Source organism: Macaca fascicularis, chromosome 1 (assembly GCF_037993035.2).
Source record: "Macaca fascicularis isolate 582-1 chromosome 1, T2T-MFA8v1.1".
Lineage (NCBI taxonomy): Eukaryota > Metazoa > Chordata > Mammalia > Primates > Cercopithecidae > Macaca > Macaca fascicularis.
The window spans coordinates 109,481,395-109,501,082 of record NC_088375.1 but is presented as its reverse complement, the minus strand read 5'-3'; the positions used below and the strand labels follow the sequence as shown (position 1 = coordinate 109,501,082).

At 55.2% G+C, this 19,688-nt stretch overlaps 1 protein-coding gene and 1 long non-coding RNA gene across 18 annotated transcripts; both read right to left on the bottom strand.

Annotated features, from left to right (window-relative positions):
* Positions 1–220: 220 nt before the first annotated feature.
* On the bottom strand, positions 221–15,170 carry CELF3 (CUGBP Elav-like family member 3). Of its 17 annotated transcripts, none has more exons than XM_073995226.1 (15): positions 14,954–15,002; positions 14,078–14,183; positions 12,768–12,850; positions 8,937–8,991; positions 7,552–7,600; positions 7,029–7,157; positions 6,808–6,887; positions 5,620–5,763; positions 5,335–5,476; positions 4,957–5,106; positions 4,480–4,545; positions 4,027–4,176; positions 3,632–3,775; positions 2,842–2,979; positions 221–1,263 (listed from the first exon to the last, which is right to left on the bottom strand). In XM_073995226.1, the coding sequence occupies exons 5-14, from the start codon at positions 7,598–7,600 to the stop codon at positions 2,852–2,854; spliced, it is 1,182 nt and encodes a 393-aa protein (XP_073851327.1). In that variant the 5' UTR covers positions 8,937–8,991; positions 12,768–12,850; positions 14,078–14,183; positions 14,954–15,002; the 3' UTR covers positions 221–1,263; positions 2,842–2,851. The 17 variants fall into 17 exon arrangements, with proteins under 17 accessions (XP_073851327.1, XP_073851317.1, XP_073851351.1 ...); XM_073995216.1 differs by lacking the exon at positions 8,937–8,991 and adding an exon at positions 8,506–8,691; XM_073995250.1 differs by lacking the exon at positions 8,937–8,991 and adding an exon at positions 8,506–8,691 and having other exon boundaries at positions 4,027–4,173.
* A 3,490-nt stretch (positions 15,171–18,660) lies between these two features.
* Positions 18,661–19,654, bottom strand: LOC141407163 (uncharacterized). Its single transcript, XR_012414723.1, has 2 exons — positions 19,619–19,654; positions 18,661–19,476 (listed from the first exon to the last, which is right to left on the bottom strand). It is a non-coding gene; the product is annotated as an uncharacterized lncRNA (long non-coding RNA).
* Between the last annotated feature and the right edge of the window lie 34 nt (positions 19,655–19,688).

Genomic DNA, 19,688 nt, shown 5'->3' with positions numbered 1-19,688 from the left:
TGTGCCCAACTCTGCAGGACATTCCAGAATTAAGCCCCAAAGAAGGGCTAAGGGATAGGATCATGAAGCCATGAACAAGGCCTGGATGCTGCTCCGAAGCAAGGGCCTGGCCTTCCCTGATGGGATTTTCTCTCTCAAACCTCATTCTCTACCTCCCTCCCCCTTCCCAGTGTGGGCAGGGAACAATCCCTACCCTCAACCTTCCAAGACTCTTATTTGATGCTTTTAAACTTTTTTCTTTATTTAGACAGAAAAGACCAACTCTTTAAAAGTAAAATGCAATAAATAAATAAGTTAAGCATAGAGAACTGTCTGAAACTGACTCCCCGGTCTCCCCTTACCACTCCCACCCCCACCCCATTTTCTTTTCCCTAAAACCTTCCTAAAGAAAATGATCAGGTAATAAACCCCTTTACCCCTCCCCACACCCCTCCTCCCAATATCCAATTACCCCCCAAAGCAAAGGGAGAAATTAAGAGAGAGAAAAAAATCCAAGGGCAACATTGTCTAAACTCCCAGAAAGAGAGATGGCAGCGTCCGGGCCAGGCCGGGCGGGCTGGATAACGCACGGGTGGTAGTGGTATTTACACGGAGGGAACCAGCAGAGACTGTAAACATTTTTAGGGATTCAGGGGAAGGTCTTTTCCTCGTGAAAGGAGGAGGGTCTCTGTGGCTGACTGGCAGAGAGGCAGCCCTCAGGGCTCCCCCACACTCTCCTTAGAGGGGGCCCTTGGGGGAGGCAGTGAGTTTTAGGGCTGGGAGCCCAAGAGTCAGGGATATCCTACCTCTAGCTAGAGGGTGGAGGGGAGTGAGAGCCAGCTTCCAAGAAACCCCTAATGTGGGGAAGAGGCTGGGGTGAGGGTGGGCTGGGAGTGTATGGCAGGCCCCTGCAGCTCTCCTGGGGCCTGCACAGGTACAACAGGCCCACTGGTGGGGGAGGCAAGTACAAACGCTGGGCACAGAAGGCCCGTCACAGGAGCCCAGCAGAAGGCAGATACCCCGGAACCTTCGAGCCTGTTCCTCGCTCCCTCACAAAGGCCAAAAGGGCATCTAGGAGGAAATGGGCCCTTGGAGGCAGGGAAGCATAGCACGGCCCTTCAGAGAGGCAGGGGGTGGGAGGGGCCGGTGTCTTGTGCCCCCCAGGGGCCACGAAGCAGCGTTTGCCCCAGAACCCAGTCAAGGCCCAGGGCAGGTGTGCAGAGAGGGCCGGGGCCAGTCGTGGGAGGAGGGTGTGAGGCGCCCCTTCCTCTGGTATCTCCAGACCTGTGAAGGAAGAAACATGGGTGAAGCATGGGGAAGAGCCCATGATGCGGGTCATGGGCTCTGGGGGAGGGGAGGGGGCTGGGGTGAGTGACAGCATCTAGGATGGGGCTGCCTGAGGAAGGCAGATCATCAGGCCTCAGTCCAAACGGACCCATCTGCCCCCACCCGCCAGCCATGAGAGCAGGGATAGAGGAGACAGGAGGGAGGGGGCGAACCATACAGGAAACCAGAGGATATTAGGAAGGAAATAGTCAAACAGCCCATGAGAAAAATAAAGACTGGAGGGGGAGAGAGGCAAAGAGATGACAACAGACAGGCAGGCAGAGAAATGGAGAGAGAGACAGAGAAGGGAGTGCATGTAAGAGACAGACACCTGGAAAAAAGAAAGGGAACATCCACAGAGAAGGCCAGGGCAGAGCCCAGGTCACAGCTCAGGGATGGAGTCTCATGGGGTGAGACCACCCCCGGCCCCCGGGTAGTGCTCTCATTCCTTTTTGGAAAGGAACACAGAAAGCAAGAGAGAAATGCACAAACACAGACCACAGTCACCAACCACTGTAGACCAAGCACGTCCCGCGAGCTGCCCCCGGCCCTGACCTTGGGCTTGGGGGTGCTTCCCTCCGCGGCCCCTCCCCAAATAACAAACAATCGGCTCCAAAGACAACACGCTCGTTCCATGCAACTTACAGGGGCCCGGAGCAGGGGTCCGGGGATGGGGGCTTCGGCCGACAATGGACACGGGCCCTGGGCTGGGGGGGCCCCCAGGGTAGGGGGAGTTAAGCAGCCAGGATTGGGGGGAAAGGGGAGAAACAGAAAATGTGGGTATTTTTCTTGGGTTGTGTTTTCTCAAGGGTTTGGTCCAAAGGCGATTAAACAATGTGAAAGTAACCAACGCTTACAGCTCTGTGGCCATGAGGTTGAGGTGGTGGCCAGCAATGGGGGTGGAGGGGACCTGATAAGTAAACTTCACAGGCAGCGCATTTCAACCTCTTCCACCTAAACCAGAGCAACTCCCAAGAGGCCAGGAAATGGGCTCCCCCAGTCTGTCCTGTGCACTCTGCTGCCCCATGGGGCTGCTGCTACGTGGGAAAAATCACCTGAAGTCCAGGGCAACCAGGGCTGATGTCCTTACTTCTCAGGACAACAGAGATTCTAGGAGCCAAGGATTCTAGGGCCCTCTGGCACCAACCCCTTAATCCTCCAGTCCTATTCCCCTAATTCCACTCCAACCCGAAGGAAAACCAGAAAGAGACACACACAGACATGGACACTGACCAGACAAACGAGACCGGATATTGCGGAAGGTCCAGGGAGTGGACACAGATATATACAAAGACTTGGCTCTTTCTGGGTCACAGAGTGTGTGTGTGTGAGAGAGAGAGAGAGAGAGTGACTCAGATTATTGAAAAACAGCTGAGGGAGCTGCCCCAGTCCCCTGCTTCAAGTGCTCAGGATCAAGGGTGGGGTGGGCATCCCTGAGGGTGGTGGAGGACAGGGGTGGGGGGCAGTCCAATCGAGGGCCCTGGCTGCAGTGTGTAGAGCTGGGGAGGGAGGCCACAACACAGGAGCGGGACCCACCTGGGGGCCCTCAGTAGGGCCGGTTGGCATCCTTAGGCCGCTTTAGCTGGACTTTGAGGCGCTTCATGCCGATCTGGAAGCCATTCATGGCCTGGATGGCAGCCTGGGCACTGGCCGGATTGTCGAAACTCACAAAGCCTGGGGTGAGAGGGGCATAAGGCCCGGCACAGCCCCACCTTGCTCTCCTGTGCTTAGGAGACCTCCAGCACTACCCTGTGTCTCCCAAGTGTCCGAAATGCCTAGAAAGCTGCCTGACACCTAGCAGCGTTCCGTAGAAATTTGTTGATTGATGGGTTGAATGGAGGAATCCAGTCCAGCCACTAAAATTACCACGTTCTTCCCAGCATTCTGTGCAGGGACCCCTTCCTCTGCCTGGATAACTCTGAGCCTGCCCTTTGAAAATGGCCACTTCCAGGCCCTAAATGGCTTCTGAAGCAGAGAAGAACATTCCCTTTTTCCCCTGAGGCAGCCTTTCAAAGATGTGAAGGCAGCTAAAACCGACTCCTTAAGCCTGCCTTTTGCAAACCAAACATCCCCAGACCATGAGCCTATTTCAGACCTCATGAGGCATGAATTTGGCCAGTTTTTAAGAGAAAAGCTGAAGGAAGAAGAGATGGGCCTGGGCAGCAGCTGGGTGTGGCATGTTGGGTGTGTCAAAATGGTTCTTTTGTACTCTTGGATAATCAGCATTTCAAATACTGGGTCCACTGTGACCATAAATGCCTTCAAATATATTAGACCTTGTCCTGATTTGGAATATGGCAAAAAATGTGCCATATCATATTCTTACCAAAACATTTGCTCTGATTGGTGGCCCGGTCAACAAAGACTTTGGCTGAGATGACATGGCCAAAGGGGACAAACATCTGGAGGATCTCTGAGTCAGTGAACTCCTGGGGCAGGTGGTAGATGAAGATATTGCAGCCATCAGGGCCTGGGTGGCGGCAGAGACAGAAGAAAGAGCTCAGTGACTGGGAGGCGCACGCTCCAGGAGCAAAGGTCCCAGGGAAAGCAGATCCTGGGAGGGCCCTCCAGTCCCAGTCCTCGACAGTGTGGGCCAAGCCACCCCCTCCCCACTTGCTTTCATCATGACACATGGGCAAGAGCTGGGCTCAGCACAGGGCAATAGGGAGTCCCCAAGCCCATAACGAGGGCATTCCGATCTCCCAAGGCCCCAGGCAGTACCTTCTCTTTGCTGCTGCTGCTGCTGCTGCTGCTGCTGCTGCTGCTGCTGCTGCTGCTGCTGTTGAGGGGGTGGTGGGGGCTGCTGGGCGACCAGGGCTGGAGGCTGCGGGAATGCAGGCGCCACCAGGCTGTAGGCTGCTGGGTAGGCTGCTGGGGTGGGGAGGACAGAGAGGCTGATGGGGCTTCCCTGGCTTCTTAAGCCCTCCCAGCCAACCCTGTCTCCCCCTAGCCCAGGCCAGTGGCAGCTGCAGGGCTGAGAGGTTGTCAGGGAAGGAGCTGCCTCAGATCCCTGGGTGTGCTGCCCTTAAAGACCCCTCCCCACAGTTGGGCTTGTCAGTAAAGCCTGAAGAGGGTGATTGGCAGGGAGCCAAGAAGCCCAGACCCAGTTACTGGGCCTCTTTTCCTCCTGCTGCCCCTCCCACCTGAGCAGGGGCCTGGGCTAGGGCGCCTCACCTGTGTAGTGCTGCATCCCCGCGTAGGCCTGCTGCAGGGGGTCCACGGGAGCTGCGGGGCTCTGGGCTGGGGAGAGCAGCACAGACCATGAGCGTGGACGTGGCATGCAGTGGGAGCCCCCAGTGCCTCTCTGGGCCTCTGGGCCGAGGCCAGGCAGGTGGGGAGCAGAGCTTCTCTGGGCATGGGGTGTGAAGTGAGAAGATGGAAATGCACAAAGCAGTGGGAAGAGGGGAAAGAGCCCAGCATTAGGAAGACTTGGGTCTGACTGTCTTGCAACCCTGGACAGGTCGCTTCACTGCTCTACACCTCAGCTTCTTGGCCGAGCCCAACAGGAAGGATCATCCCCGCCCAGGATGGCAGGGCAGGAGGAAGCACCTGTAACCCCCAAAGCTGGAAGGGAAGGTGTGTCCTGCCTCCCTAATGGGAGTGGTGGCTTAGATGGTTGCTGGGATGGGGTGGGCAGGCAGAGAGTCCCACCTGGGTAGGGGTGAACCCCGTTGGGATACAGAGCATCAGGGGCGGGCTGCCCAGTGGGCTGAGTGGGCACCGGGCTGTAGCCGTTGACGCCCAGGGCAGCCGGAATGGCAGAGACAGGCGTGGCAGCGATGGCAGGAGGGGTGCTGGTTCCTGGGGAGGAGAAAGCGACAGGGACAGAGCAGAGGAGCAGACACACACACACACACACACACACACACGCAGAGAACCAGTCAGGAAGTCTGCGGGCGGAGGGGAGGAAGTAGGCCACTCTGACCCCTGAGTCCCTCCTAGACCCCGAGGCTTCCCTGAGCAATGCCCTGTGCCTCTCCCTACCCCTACCACGCTTAGCTCCCTTGCCCAGCCTTGCCCAGGCCATACCTGAGGATGGGGTGATGGGGGTGGCGATGAGGCCATTGGCATTGATGGCAGCCATGTGCTGCATCTGCACAGCAGCCATGGTGGCCATGGGGCTGAGGTAGGCACTGTGAGCCGCTACCAGGGCCGCCTGCTGCTGCATCAGCTGGGGGGAGGGGAGAGGAGAGTGGAGCAGGCCTCCTGTGCCCCAGCCTGGCTCCCTCCCAGCCCTGGGTCTTGGCATCAGAAGGGTGGGGGCAAGATACTGGGGGTCAGGAGGGCTGGCCCGGCATTGGGGGCAGTGCTCACGGCCTGGGTGTAGGCGCTGTAGGCTCCGAACTGGAGGGCGATGGGGCTGAACATGCCCAGCTGGGTGGCCACCTGCTGCATGCGGCGGAGACCCCGCTCCTTCTCAGTGTCAGCAAACTTCACCACCAGGCTGGACGAGGCACCCTGGGCACGGGCCCGCACACAGGTCAGAGGTGCAGGGTCAGGGTCTCTCCTCCCCAGAGCCCTCAGGACCTGGTCTCCATTCCACCCCCATGGCATGGCCTGGCCTCTCTGAGAGGGCGGCCACCATTTTGCATATGACAGATGGGGAGATCCCACCCTCTCCCTGTGCTAGGATGTGCTAGAAGCTAGAAGAAAAATTGAGGAATGTGAAGGCATGTGCTTGGAAAGTGAAAGACCTACTAGAATGGAGAGGGCATCATTGGCTTCTCTGTGAGGACTCTGAACTGGAAATCATCCCCACCCCGGGTCACCACAGCAGATGTTTAATCTCAGGCTAGTCTTCCCTTGTAGCTGCCCTGCGTGCCTTACCACGACTTCTGCCCCCACACCCCAGTCCTCATGGTGTGCCTCAAATCTTAATACTAGTCTGAGCTGAATAAAAGCCAAATTAGAGCATCTGCAAGGACGATGGTAGAATCCTAGAATCTCAAAGCTGGAAGGGGCATAGGGTCATTGGACACAGTTCTCTACCCAATGCTGTGTCCCCTCCGCCAAGTCCCCGTGAGTTATGCTGGAGAGCTGTGAGTTATGGGAAGTGCACAGCCTTCTGAGTCAGCCAGTTCCAGTTTAGAGTTGGGTTCTAGGGTGGTCACTGACCTAACGCTGCTGTGCAGGGGCAGGGAAAGGGGGTGTACGTGGGGCCTCTAAGAAAGTGTCCTGGTGCCCCAGCAAATGAGGGTAGGGGGATATGGGAAGGCTGGAGAAGAGATGGGGGTGAAGGGAGGGCTGGGGAATGGAGGGGGAAGGAGAGGGACATGAGGGAAATTTGGCTGAAGATGGATGGGGAGTAGGGGAGGAGTGGGGAGGTGGGGAAATGCCATTTGAAATGTGAGGGTGTCCCTAAGCTGTTTGGTTCTTCTGCCAGAACATTCTTTTCCAATAAATTCAAATAGCCCATCCTGAGTGGACTGCTTATCTGGGCCAGGGCCTGGCGGGTGGGCAGGGTGGGAAGGAGAGGCCCAGGGGCAGGGGAGTGGGGCTCACTGGCAGGGTCCGGCTGCTGTGAAGGGTGTTGATGGCTGCCTGGGCCTCGGCGTGGGTCTGGAACTTCACGAAGGCGCAACCTGGAGAGGTTGAGATGGAAGAGGAGAGGGGTGAGCACCCATCCCCATGGGACTCCGCAGTGGAACCCGATGCCTAGGGAGCCATGGGGGTGGAACGGGAAGGGGAAGGGCCCGGTGGGGAAGGGGCAGTGGGTGGGCTACCTTTGCTAGTGCCATCTGGCCCCCGGAGCACAGTGCACTCGTCGATGGTGCCGAAGGGCTCAAACATCTTCCGGACATCCTCATCTGTCTGCTGCTTCCCTAGCATCCCCACAAACAGCTTCCGGTCTTCTGGGTGATAGGGCACAGGAGGAGGGCATGTTCAGGGCCTCCTTGCTGCCTTCCCAGCCCTTCTCCTTCCACCCTTCCCTAGAGCTCCTAACACTACTTCCGCTACCCTAGGGGCCAGTGGCTGTGGGGGCTGATGGTTAGGGAATGGGGTACATTGCAGAGGTTGCTCATCCCAGCTCTGAGGGACTCGCACTCTGCCCCGGGCCTCGGTTTTGCCATCTGTACCCCCCCAGATCTCGCCCCCTCTGGCCACACTGACTCCGGTCTCACCACAGCTGGGAACTCTTCAGAATCGTCGGGCTTTCTCCCTCAAGAAAGGCTACCCCTCGACAACTCCAGGCCCTGGGCCTGAGGGTGGGAGGAGAGGGACAGAGTCCAAAGGCACAGAACCTACCTCCTCGGCTCTCGCTGTCGGCTGGCTTGACCTGGATCGGCCTGTTCATCTGAAGGAGAGAAGAGAAGGCAGCTGCTGGGGACCTCCTCTGAACACCCAAGAGCCCTCCCAGGCCGGGCCCTGCAGAGAGACTAGAGGGGCAAGCCCCAGGCCCTCTAAGTTTCTGATAGGAAGGAAGGGACAGGGCCTAATATTGTTCAGGATGAAGGCCTGAGGGGATCAGAGGCACGGAGAGAGAGGATGTAGAGGGAGATGCTCATGGGCACAGCTCCAGGCTCAGGTTGGGCTCCCAATGACTTGGCCAGGGATGGGTGCTGCTGTCCTGAGTGGGAGAAGGGGGCCTGCGCATAGGACCCGGGGACTGAGAGAGAGCCCAACCAAGGGGTTATTTAATAAGAATTGCCTCAATTCTACAAAGTGGGCGCAACAGAGGCCACTCTGTGAAGAAGCCCCAAGGAGGACTCTAGACCGAGGGAGACCTCACAGAGGCCCAGACTTCCTTCTGACCTCTAGAGTTGTGTCTGCCTCTCTTTCTGCCCCCCTATACCCCTTGACCCCAGGGGGAAGGCACTTGGGCAGCACAAAGGGAGCAGATGCCCAGTCTCCGTGGCAACGGGAGAATGCGCACCATGGCAACCGCCCACTCAGCCTGATTTATCCGTCCCCGTCGCCCTGGCGACCGTGGTGACGTCATCACTTCTGCTGCTCCACACACCCAGAGAGGGAGTGGGGTGGGGGGTGGTAACAGGGTATGCTGGGGGTGGAGGATTTGGTGGGGGCTGGGAGGTGGGGGAGGGGCCCAGAAAACCTTCCTGATTCTGGAGGGAGGCTTGCAGAGCAGGCCCTGCAGGGGCCATCCCATCCCTTCTCCTGCCTCCCTCCTCCAGAGCAAATCCTTGGTGCCTGGAGGGCTCTAAAGGAGGAGTTGCTGTCCCGTGCTCCTTCGCAATTTACCCTGTGCACGGAAGTCCTCCAGAGCTCTAACCTCTCCCAGACCCCTGCAGTATCTCCCTTTGTTCAGTCTTCAGTGGAAATGGAGAAATTCCTAGTTCCACTCTCCATGTTCTTGTCTGGTGAGAGGACTTGGAAATTACTCCTGCAGGTTGATTTTCTTAACCAGGGTGGGGAGTATTATAGGAACTGGAGAAAGAGGAGAAGGACTTAGTATTTCGTGTCTGAAAATATTTTGCTCTTGAGGACTCTGACAGCTGGAACCACACCTGGTTGCCCCACTCATCTGATGGTGGGGCAGTAGTTCCAGTGACCAAAAAAATTAAACCATCCATTTACATTCTGAGGGTGAGGCTAGAGGTACCCTCAGGAAAGGCACTGGACTGGGAGTCAGGAGACCTGGATTTAAGGACTAGCCCTGCCCTGCCACTTACTAGCTGGGCGGCCTTGGACAAGCCACTTGTCCCCTCTGGGCCTCAACTTCCTTATCTATAAAACAAGGGAGTGGGCCAGGCGATGTCTAGTCAGGTTCCGGTCAGCTCCAGGGCTCCAGCATGTGGAGATCCTGTATGTGGCATCACTTAGCACCAAGAAGTACAGAAGTCATAGTTGCCCCTGCCCCTTCTCACCCTGGATCCTCACCCAGGTGTCCATCATGCCAGTCAGTCTGGCCGACTCCACCAGTTAGGTATTCCCGGCCTCAGACCAAATGTAAGCCCCACTTCAACTGATACTCCTATCCCAGAGCCCCACGCCCACCCCCCAAATCTCTGGATCTGAGAGCAGCTGGTGGGGAGGGAGGGTAACAGTCACACAAATCCTCCAGCCAATCTGCCCCCAGCTTTATCGCCCGCCAATCTGGGATTATCCCATCCGAAGCTCAGTCTCCTTAGGCGTGTGTGTGCGCGCGAGTGCGCATGTGCAGGCAAAGCACAGCGGGTCAGATGCTCGGGGTGCACGGGCTTTCACCTCCTTCTCTCCTGTGCTCTAGCCAAAGCACTCAGGAAATTCCCTCACAGGCACCTCTGCAGCCAGGCACCCACCCCTATGCCCACCTCACAAGAAGTAGAATCAGAACCAGGGTTGGGGGATTCTTACGCTTGGCACTAGCCCCTTCCCAGCACGCCTGGGGATTTGCTGTTCTAGACGGAGACGGGAACCTGGGACCCAGAGAGAAAGGATGCAGTTCCCTTCTGGCATAGGCTCCCAGGCACAAAAATAGCATCTCGAGAAATACCCATGGCTGATGTGGATTCGCACAAAGAGACACACAAGTGTACAAACCACAGCAAGGACCGTGCTTACGGTAGGCTCCCCCTACACGGTCACAGACAGGGCCCTTGGCGCCCCAGTGTCCCCTTCCCAGCCTCCTTCTTCGTGGCCTGGCACTTCCTGTGGGGAGCTCAGGCTTTGTTAGCTCAGCTCGGGCACACCTGCCCCCTCCCCTGAGTCCAGCTGTGCCCTGTTTACCTGGCAACCAGGCACGGTGCCTCTCCTCCCTAGTTACTACCCACCAGGTGACAGGCCCTCCCTCGGGCCTCCCAAAGAAGAAGGGGCTATTTATACCCCAACCCAGTATCGTGGAGCCCCTCCACCACGGTCACTTTTAAGGCCCTCATCCTCGCCAATAGCAAAAATTCCACTTTCAAGAAGACCTCACAGTTCTCACAAAATCTAATTCTTTTGAGGGTACAGCCTGGGGTCCTGCCACTCCTGGCTCCACACTTGTTCCCGGAGTCCCAGACCACTCACGGGTTCTCTCTGTGGGGCCAGAATCCACCTTCCTGACTGCAGGCCGACAGGGAAGGCCTGTGTTCCCCAAGTGGGATTTTGGTTCAGGGTGAAGGGGGAAGAGCTGGACAGAGGGCAACCCCCACTCTACCGCCTCCAGGAGGCCACACCCTGCTCACAGGACAAATGCAGGGACCTGTGGCAGAGCCACTCCTGGGAACTCTTAGGGCAGAGAAGAGGAAATGGGGCTCAGTAGCTATAGGCCCAGCCCCCATTCTTTCTCTTTCTCTCTGCAGCCCAAAATATCACCCTAGTGTGGTAGCACCTTCTAGATTTTGGGGGTGACAGAGATGGGGAGCAAGGAGAGGGGGCTAAATGTCTCCCATTAAAAAAAAAACCTGCAGTAGGAAGGCATGGAGATTAAACAGTAGGAAGAACACAGTTATGCAGGAGCTGACACAATGCACACACACGCGTGTGCATGCATACACACGTGCAAACACACACTGAGGGGAGAATGCAGGTGAAAGGAGAAGACTTGAGGAAGACAAAGGGTCACAGACGTCTGCTCCCCACAGCTGCCCTGGATCTGCTCCTTCACACCCTTTGGATGAGGGTCTGCCTTGGAGGATGGAACCCTCATTTCCTACTGGAAGCTCTGTCAGATCCCTCTGGATTCTGTCCCCTGGGGCAAGGACTAAGGTGGAGAATTCAACCTGGGAGCTCTGGAGCAGGGCTAGACAATCATTAACCAGGCGCCCTTCTTCCTCACCCCCATCCGGGCCTGGACTTCCTCAAGAAGGGCAGGTGGCGCCTCTCCACACCCAGGATGGAGCTCTGCCTGAGCTGCCAGGCAGCTGGAGGGGCACAGACCCAGGGTAGACACCCACAACTGGTACATATCACCCTTGGGGCTCATGCCCATCCCCAGGCTGTCTCTCATCCATGTTTTCACTCCAATCCTCTTTATCTACCTTTTGCTCTGACCCCCTCTCATTTCTGCAGGGGCTCCGAGATAGGGAGACAACAGAAAAAGACAAATGGTGATGGAGATGAAAACTGTTGATTTGTGAGGGGCCTCCACAGAGAAAAGCGGGGAAAGCAAGTTGGGACTGGATGGGGACCAGGTTTGCCAGGGATACGTGTGCCCAAACCCCGCACATCTGGCCTGTCAGGAGCTCACATGCCTGTATGCACAAACACACACTCGCCTTGGGTCCTGTAGCTCACACACGTGCATGACCCTTAACTCCGGCTGCGACGGGCAATGGCTATTCTTGCCACCAACTGGGATGAGATCGTTGGTGGGGGTGGGGTTTTTGGTGGATTTGCCGAAGTTGGCTTTGCTTTCCTAGCAGTGCTCAAAGGTTGAGGCCACGGAAGGGCTGGGTCATGGACCTCTGCAAGGTTTGAAGTTGGGGGTGGTTGCAGCAGTTCTAATTTTCCCAGGTCTCCACCTGCCCTTTCCCCATCTGTTTTTTCTATTTCCCTCTTAGGAAGAGATGGGTGAGCAGCAGCAGTCTCCACTTCCCATGTTGGAGAAGCAGTAGAGGCCAGGACAGATGTGTCTCTGGCACCCAGACCCTGCTGAGCAAATGTTTGCTGAAGGTGGGGATGGAGTTAGGTCTCAGGAAGGCACTTGCTGGGATTCACAGTCTGGAAGAAGGCAGAGCAGACAGATAGCAAAGGGAGTGGGGGCATCCTTTCCCCCCAGCTTCCATGACCGGGGAAGGGGGACAGTCCAAGGTTCTTTCTTCCTGCCCTCAGTTGCCAGCCCAGGCTTGGAACAATAAGCAAGGCTGGCTGGGAAGAAGAAGACACAAAGAGATAGGACCTTGCAGGAGAGGGGCCACCTCCGTGGCCACCCCTGCCTCCCTGGGCATACTTGGTGGCATCAGGCCTGATCATCTACAATGTCTGTCCCTGCCCTTGCCTGCTACTCTCAGGCCTACCTCCAGCCCAGACCTGCCTGGGCCTGCCCAGGCCCTGCTTTACCCTAATGCTCTGTGGCTTTGTTCCTGGGACTCTTCCTGGTAGACAGAAAGGAGAAGGGAGCTCAAGAACCAGCACCGAGATGCCAATCCAGCCGGCACCAGCTGCCTGTTCTCAGGTCACAGGCACTCCTCCCTCATCTCACAGCCAGCCAGTCTGCCCTTCCAGAGTGACAAAAGAGTGCCTGGGTGCCTCCTGCTCACCCTGATCCACACTTGGTGTCCAGAGACTTTTCCCCACACCTTCCAACCAGCGGGTCCTCCCTCTAGTGTTGCCCCATGGGCAGCTTGGGAAGTGGGGAAGGGGCTGCATCTGCTCCTGGTAAAAGTCATGTTTACTCCACTAATCGCTGCTTTCCTTCTCTCTGGGTAACAAGAAATGCATGCATCTGTAGCAAGAAAGATGGATGCTAGAGAGAGAGAGAGGGACTTCCTGGTGATGAGAGCAGGTGGAAAATATGCTCAGTGTCAGGAGGGTGGTGAGCCTCCTGCCATTTCTATGGCCCTTCTCAGCCCCCTGGCCCTGCAAAGGGCAGGACTCACCCCTGGAAGTGTCTTCTGTTCGTGTAGGGCGCTCTGGGCCTTCAGGGCTGAATCCCGGGCACAGTATGTCAGGAAGGCACATCCTGAGGAGGGGCAGGGGCAGAGAAACACGGCAGGGGGCGGTGAGTCCTCCATCTCCCCTCTCTGAAAGGCTCCCTTCCAAAGACTGACGACTGAGAAGCTTTCCCTTCTTGTCATCTTCTGCCTGCTGGGGTGGGGAGGTGTCTCCAAGGGGTAGACACTCTGCCCCAGAAGTGGGGCAGACACCCGGAGGCCTAAATACTGGTGGTGATGGAAGAGGGAGGACACTTGGGCTGTCAGGAGATGGGCTTTGTGTAAGGAGAGGAGAAGGACCATGTGACTGCCAGACAAGTTGGAGTAGTGTGGCTTTCTCTCCTGCTGAGCTGTTCTCCTTTCCCCTCTCCCTCACCTCCACCTCCCTCCATCTTGGTCACCATCATCCCTCTCTTCTCCCATTTTCCCTATTTCCTCATCTCTCCCCAACTCCACCACAGGCAGGTGGAGGGTGGAGAGTGAAATAGAGAAGGGAAGGGAAGAGCAGTTAGCCGGAAGTGCCTCTTCCCTGTGCCAGGTGGAGGGGGAGCTAGTGTGGCCCCTGGGATCTCCAGTGCGTGGAGCTCTCCAAGTGCTGACCCCGACCGCCCTGCCTAGCCGCACAGCCCTTGGATAGGCCTGAGGAGCACCCTCCCTTCTCCCTCACTCTCTTAACTTTCTAAGCCTCCCACACTTTCCAGATCTTTACCAATCTCCAGCCTTCATGCCCTGCTTCCTAGTCCCTCTCTTTAGTCCTGGAGCTGCCTTGCCCAGTCCAGCTCCACGCTTTCCACATTAAGCACCTGACCCTGTGTCCTGACCCCCATTCCAATATTATCTGAGGCTGCTCAGATTCTCAGTCTTGCTACACACACACACACACACACACACACACAAACACACACACACACACACACACCCCTACCCAGCTGCTTATCTCCCAAACCAGCTCTCTTGTCCCTCCATTCTTTCTTGAGTTCATCCCATGTGACATCAACACCCCCATATGTCTGGGATCCACATCTTTGTGCCCTCTTGACAACTCTTTGCCCAAAAGAGGCCCTCCTTAGTCCTTCACCTGGGTTTCCTGATCACTAGCTGAGTTCTTTTTATGCTCCTCCATCCACTTTCCCCAGCCCTGAACTCCTCTCCTTCCACATCAGCCCTTCCCAGCCGCTCCACCCCTCCAGCCTGGCTTAACTACCCCCAGCCTCCCAGCCCACCCCGAAGCCTCTTCAGCCTGCCCGACCCCTCACCCTTGTGCAGCCCGGTGTACTTGTCCTTGATGACAGTCAGCTCGAAGATCCGACCAAACTGTTCGAAGATGGGCTTCAGGTCCTTCTCCTCCAGATGCCTCGGGATCTGCCCCACAAACAGCTTGATGGCATCCGGCTCCTTCATCGAGGCGGCCCAGGAGGAGGGCCGAGGGAGCAGGGAGAGACCCAAAGGCCAAGGGGAGCTGCCCAGCAAGGAGATAAGTGGTGGGGCCCGGGGGCCCAGCCGGGGCTGGCTTTCCCTTTGGCCCCCAACCACGCTGCTGAGCAGAGGGGCGGCTCTTCACACAAAGGAGGCCCAGGGAGTTGAGGGCTAGGGGTCAGGGGTCTAGGCAGACGCTGTCATGCCACCAGGGGGCATCGCCCAAACAAACGATCTCCCTCCCAGAGATCTGGCAAATGTCCCAGGATGGGGGTGAGTGTGGCCAAGACCTGGAGGGAGAGGTGGTAGCTGGGGCGCTGGGGCTTAGAGGGCTGGGAACTGGGAGTTGAGATGAGAGCTGGAGGCGGGGAAAGGGCCTGAGGAGGGTGATAGGGAGGAGACTGAGGGGTTAAGGGGCCTGCTATGGTTGCCAGCAGCGTCAGTGAGGGGGGCCCACTCCTGATGTGGGGCAGGTGAATGTCTCGTTGGCTTCCCTGGGAGGACACCTCCCCTGTGACGGATCCTTCTGCTGGGTCCGAAGATCCCTGATGCCAGATGCTTGATCTCTGATGGCGGCAGGGCTTCAGGGGTCCCTTTTGCCCTGCCGCCCCCCTTCAGGTCCTCCCCTCAGCCCCCCTCCCACCCCCACCCCAGTCCCCGGGCCTGGGCTGCTGCCGGCTGCTCCCGCCGCTGGGGCTGCCTGCTTTCCCGGTCACCTGGGTCCCGGAGCTCTGCTCTCCGGCCGCGCTCTCCTCAACAAAAACCTCCCCCCTCCACACCCCCCTCCCCACTCCCACCTCCTTTCCCCTGACATCAGTGATGTCAGTCTCAGGGGTCGAATACAAATTCTCTACCCTGGAGAGGGACGCACAATCCAAGCAAGAGCCACGCCCTCTTTCTATCTCCATCCTCCCTGACTCCTTTCCCGCCCCCAGAAGAGCAGCTGGTCCTGTTGATAATAACCCTTCCCCCATCTTACTCCCCAGTCAGTAGTTGGGCAAAGCACTAAGATGGAGAATTTACAGAGGAACCCTAAAATGGGGTCCATTGTTCCGGGGGCTGGAGCTGTCCCCGGTGCTGGAAGACTCAGGAGATGGGGGTTTGGGGGGGGAAGAGGGGAGCCCGGCATCTGGGGAGCCCCGAGAGTAGAGAGTCAAGGAAAGAAATCAGGGGAAAGAAGATGAGATAGGACGGTTGGACAGGCTGAAGGGGAAGGAGGTGTAGATGGAGAGGGAAGCAGGTCGCAGAGTCTGGGGGAAAAAGAAAAAATGCAGAGAGGAAAAATGGAAAGGAACGTGGGGAAGGCGAGAGCAGGATGAGATGAATGCAGAAAGAGAACTGTATATTTTCCAGAAAAGGAACCAAGAAAAACGATAGCTTTCTGGCATTTGCCGACGCCCCCTTCTCTCCCTCTGGGGGGTTTGTGAGTATAAGTGCGTGGGCAGGGAGGCCGCGGAGGAGGCGCGGCGGGCGCTCTCACTTGTAAGCTCCTTGAAGACCAGGACATCGTTTAATTCAGCATCTTACTGTTCATAGTGTCTAGCACCCTGTCTTGCTCATGCGTAGCAGGAGCTTAACAAACACTTCATGCAAAGAACCTCTGACAACAGTGGATTCCTGATTCCTTCAGTGGGAAGAACCACAGCTGTCAAGCTTCCCCTTAGGATGTAGAAACCCAATTACTCTTTCCTTTGCTTCTTTCTTCAGTTGGGTTCTTTGAGTGGGACTCAAATTGAGCCAGGTAGCACAGAGGAGCAGGGGAGGCACATTCGGGGACCATTGCTCCCCTGAACGTGGATACTTCTATGGATGATTGGCAGGCTCCACGATCTGGAGGGAGCGTGAGCACACCCTCAGTGCAGGGATTATCTGTGGACATCAGACCTTGTCAGTGGTGGCAGCCCTTGCTTTCCGTCAGTGCTCAGCAACGGGGGCTCTCCTGGGGTTCTGGGCTTTTGTAGAGCACCCTGTCTTCCTGTCATTCCCTTCTTCACCCCCGGAGTAGGGCTGCTGTTTCCACAGGGCACTCGTGTCTCTAAACTGTGTCCCAGCTGAGTCCCAGGGGCCTCCATTCCTGAGCTATCACAGCAGGCAGGCTTCTCTTCTGGAAGGAAAATAATAGTAACAGCCAGTGCTTACATGGCTCTTACAGTGTCCCAGGCTTTGTGCCAAGTGCTTTATATTTACTAACTCCTAAACCCTCACCACCCCCTATGATGTAGATTTTGTCATTATCTCCAAATAGAGAGGAGGTAACCAAGACACAGAGCTGAAATAACTTGCCTAAAGCCATGCAGCTAGAAAGAGGTCTAGCTGAGATTGGAGCCCGGGCAGTCTGGCTCCTGTGTCCACGCATTTAACTCCCACATCAAACATTCCTCTTGAGAATAGGAGCAGTGGTGAAGTCTGGCCTTTCTTCCTCTTCTGTCTCCATTTAAGCCCTGGATGAGAGAGAGTCCTTCTTTTTACTGCTTGATTCTGTGGACCACCTCCCATCCTTCCTTAGCCTGTTTATTTGTTGTGGCCTGGAGCCACACTCCGGCAGGTGCTTGCATTTGAGTGAATGTGTATGTGTGTAGACTTGATTACACTTCAACACATGGATGCCCAGGTCCACCAAGTAGGGTCCTCTAAGATGGGGTGGCAGTGGGGGAGGTGCTAGAGGATTCAGTGGTGGGTGCTCAGAAGCAGCGAGTGATGGCAGAGCCAGGGAATCTAGAAGGGCAAATATATCTTGAAAGTAACTTTCCACTCACCTACCCCACCCCCACTGCTCCTTTCCTTGCCTTCTAATCTGATCTTGGTATTTATGGAGATGCTAAACAGATCATGCCCTCTGAGGATGGAGAAGGGGAAGACCCTATGGCCCTGTTGATCTCATTACTCTATGTCTTCTCAGCAGATCTGACGCCCTGCCGCTCATTCAGGCTTGGGGCTAATCATATTAATTGAAATATTAAACATTCACAAAAATGAATTAAAATGAACTCCCCTTACTCCTCCTCCCAGTCAGTAATTGGGGAGACAGCTGCAGGCAGCAAAATGCCTCCAGTCCTTTGCTTAGTTTGTGGTCCTTAGATTAAAGGTGTCAGTCTGAGAGAAGAGGTAGGGTTTAGGGGAGAAGAGTGGTACCTCTCATCAGACTCTCCTTGCTGAGTGACTGTGAACACATCTCTGGTGTTCTTTCAGGCCATGGGATGGGAGTCCTGTGAGGTAAAGACAGAAGAGCCCTGAGACTCCAGCGCCTATTCCAGAAAGTTTCTCTCTAGGAGGGACAGAGGCTTCCAGGATACTTTCTCTGCCACTACCCCCAAGCTCACCCTCTTTTTCATTCCTCTGCAGTCAAAGCTAGGTTGCCCTACATAAAAAGATTATTGAATTTGTAAAGGGAGAGCTCTGATCCTGGCTTTAGATTCTTAGGAAATGAGAAATGCCGGATAACTGGGATATTTTTCAGAAAGGGCAAAATGTGGTGGTATGTGTGGGCAGAGTGACCAGTCATCAAATACTGTCTGGCTTCACAAATTGAATACAGAGTGAAGACATCTGCAGCAGAATTTATGAGAGCGCACAAAGAATTGATTCTATAACCTTCCTGCCCTCAAGTGACTTCCACCTCAAGTGGAAAGTAAGACAGGCCAACACAATACATAATAGTGAGTATGGAGACGCTGTTAAAAAAACAAAAAGTAGCCCCTCTCATACATGGGCATTTTGGGCCACAGAATGTGATCAGTGAAGAAAGGCTTGATTGATTATCAAAGCACAAGAAGATCATAGATTGGCAGAGGGAGGATATCAATTTTCTACTTGGAGGTGGGGAGGTAGAGAACACTGTGCATGCCTGTGTGTGTCTGTGTGTGTAGGTTTGCTGGTCCAGGCTCTGGCATTGTCTAATATAATACAAGCCACATATATGGCTTAAAAATTTCTAGTAGCCATACATAAAAGCAAAAAGAAACAAGTGAAATCACTTTTAATAATAAATGTTGTTTAACCTGATATATCCAAAATACTATTTCAACATGTAAATCAATTACATGTTATCAATGAGATTTTTTTCATATCAAGCCTTCAAAATCCAGTGTTTATTTTATATTTGCTGCACATTTAACACCTACAGCCACATTTCAAGTGTTCAAGAGCCACAGGTGGCTCGTGGAGACTGTATTGGCTGGCACAGCTCTATATTGGCTGGCACAGCTCTGGAGGTGCCACCACTAGCTTCTCTGGAGGGAGTGTGGGGAGAAGACAGATCTTGGCCAACAGGAACCATTATCTCTGGTTAACCTCTTGCTCCTGCCGGAAAAAAAAAAAATCACTTCTGACAGATGGCAGCTTATCTCTCTCTCACTCTATTAACTCTCTCTCTCTCTTAAAAAAAGACAAACAACCAAAATGATCACTAACTGGGATGGGGTTCCTGGGAAGTGGCTTGTAGCCCACAAACTAATTTACTTCTTGTGGTTTTCCCTGGCTTGGGAACTGCCAACACTTTCACTTCTTTTCCTCAGTCTTTGCTGGAAAGACAGAGGCAGACCGTTGACAACCCTATCCACGACCAGGGCCTAATTCTGAGCTTGTTTCTCATGGTATTTTCTTGCTCCTTAGGGAGTTGTTCACAAATCTGAAAAGACAGCCTCCCGTTTTTTCTCCTGCTTCTCAGAAGGCCTCTGCTGAGCACGATCTCTGCGGGGGTAGGAGCTCGGCATGTGTGTATTGATAGACAGGCTCATGCCCTTTCTCGTGGCTATTTTCAGCTCTCTGGCTTTATGTTTCACTTTCTCTTCTTAATTAGATACTAGAAGAACAAATCTTGAAAACCAAATTCCCTTTCTCCTCCCGTGTTCAGTTAGGAGTGGAAGAAAATAATTTAGAATTTATGAGAACAGGGTGAAGAGAAAGTTAATCTACACAAAAAAGTCAGTCCAAGAGGGGGAAATTCTGGCAGAATGTCCCCGGGGTCCTTTCCAACATCTTTAGTTGGAGAGAACGTTCCTTCCTTTGCAGAACTCAGCTCACTCTATGTTCTGGGGTGCTTCCACGTTGTTTGAAGAATCCACGGCTCCAGTGTCGAATGTGTACAGGACAGAGGGACGGGTTGGCTTGTGGGACAGTGGAAAGGGAATAAGCCTGCGTTCTCTTTCCCCAGTACTAGGCTTCCTCTAGCTTCTGTCCAAGTGAGGGAGTCTGGAAGCAGATTCTGGGAGATCTTTTTTCCTGTTGTTTTACTCTAGAGCTAAGAAAAAAAAACTGAGGTTGGGTGGGGTCAAGAAGGGCTCATTCCACATACAATTAAGTCCAGAAATCAGTCCCCCAATCCTGGAAACACGATCCTTTAGAGACCCCCGCCCCGCCCCCGCCCCGGCCCCGGAGCTCACCCTTCAGCTCCCTCAGTCCCTCGCCCCAGCTTCGCTGAAGGGGCCGGGCTTGGGGGCAGGGCGGGGCCTC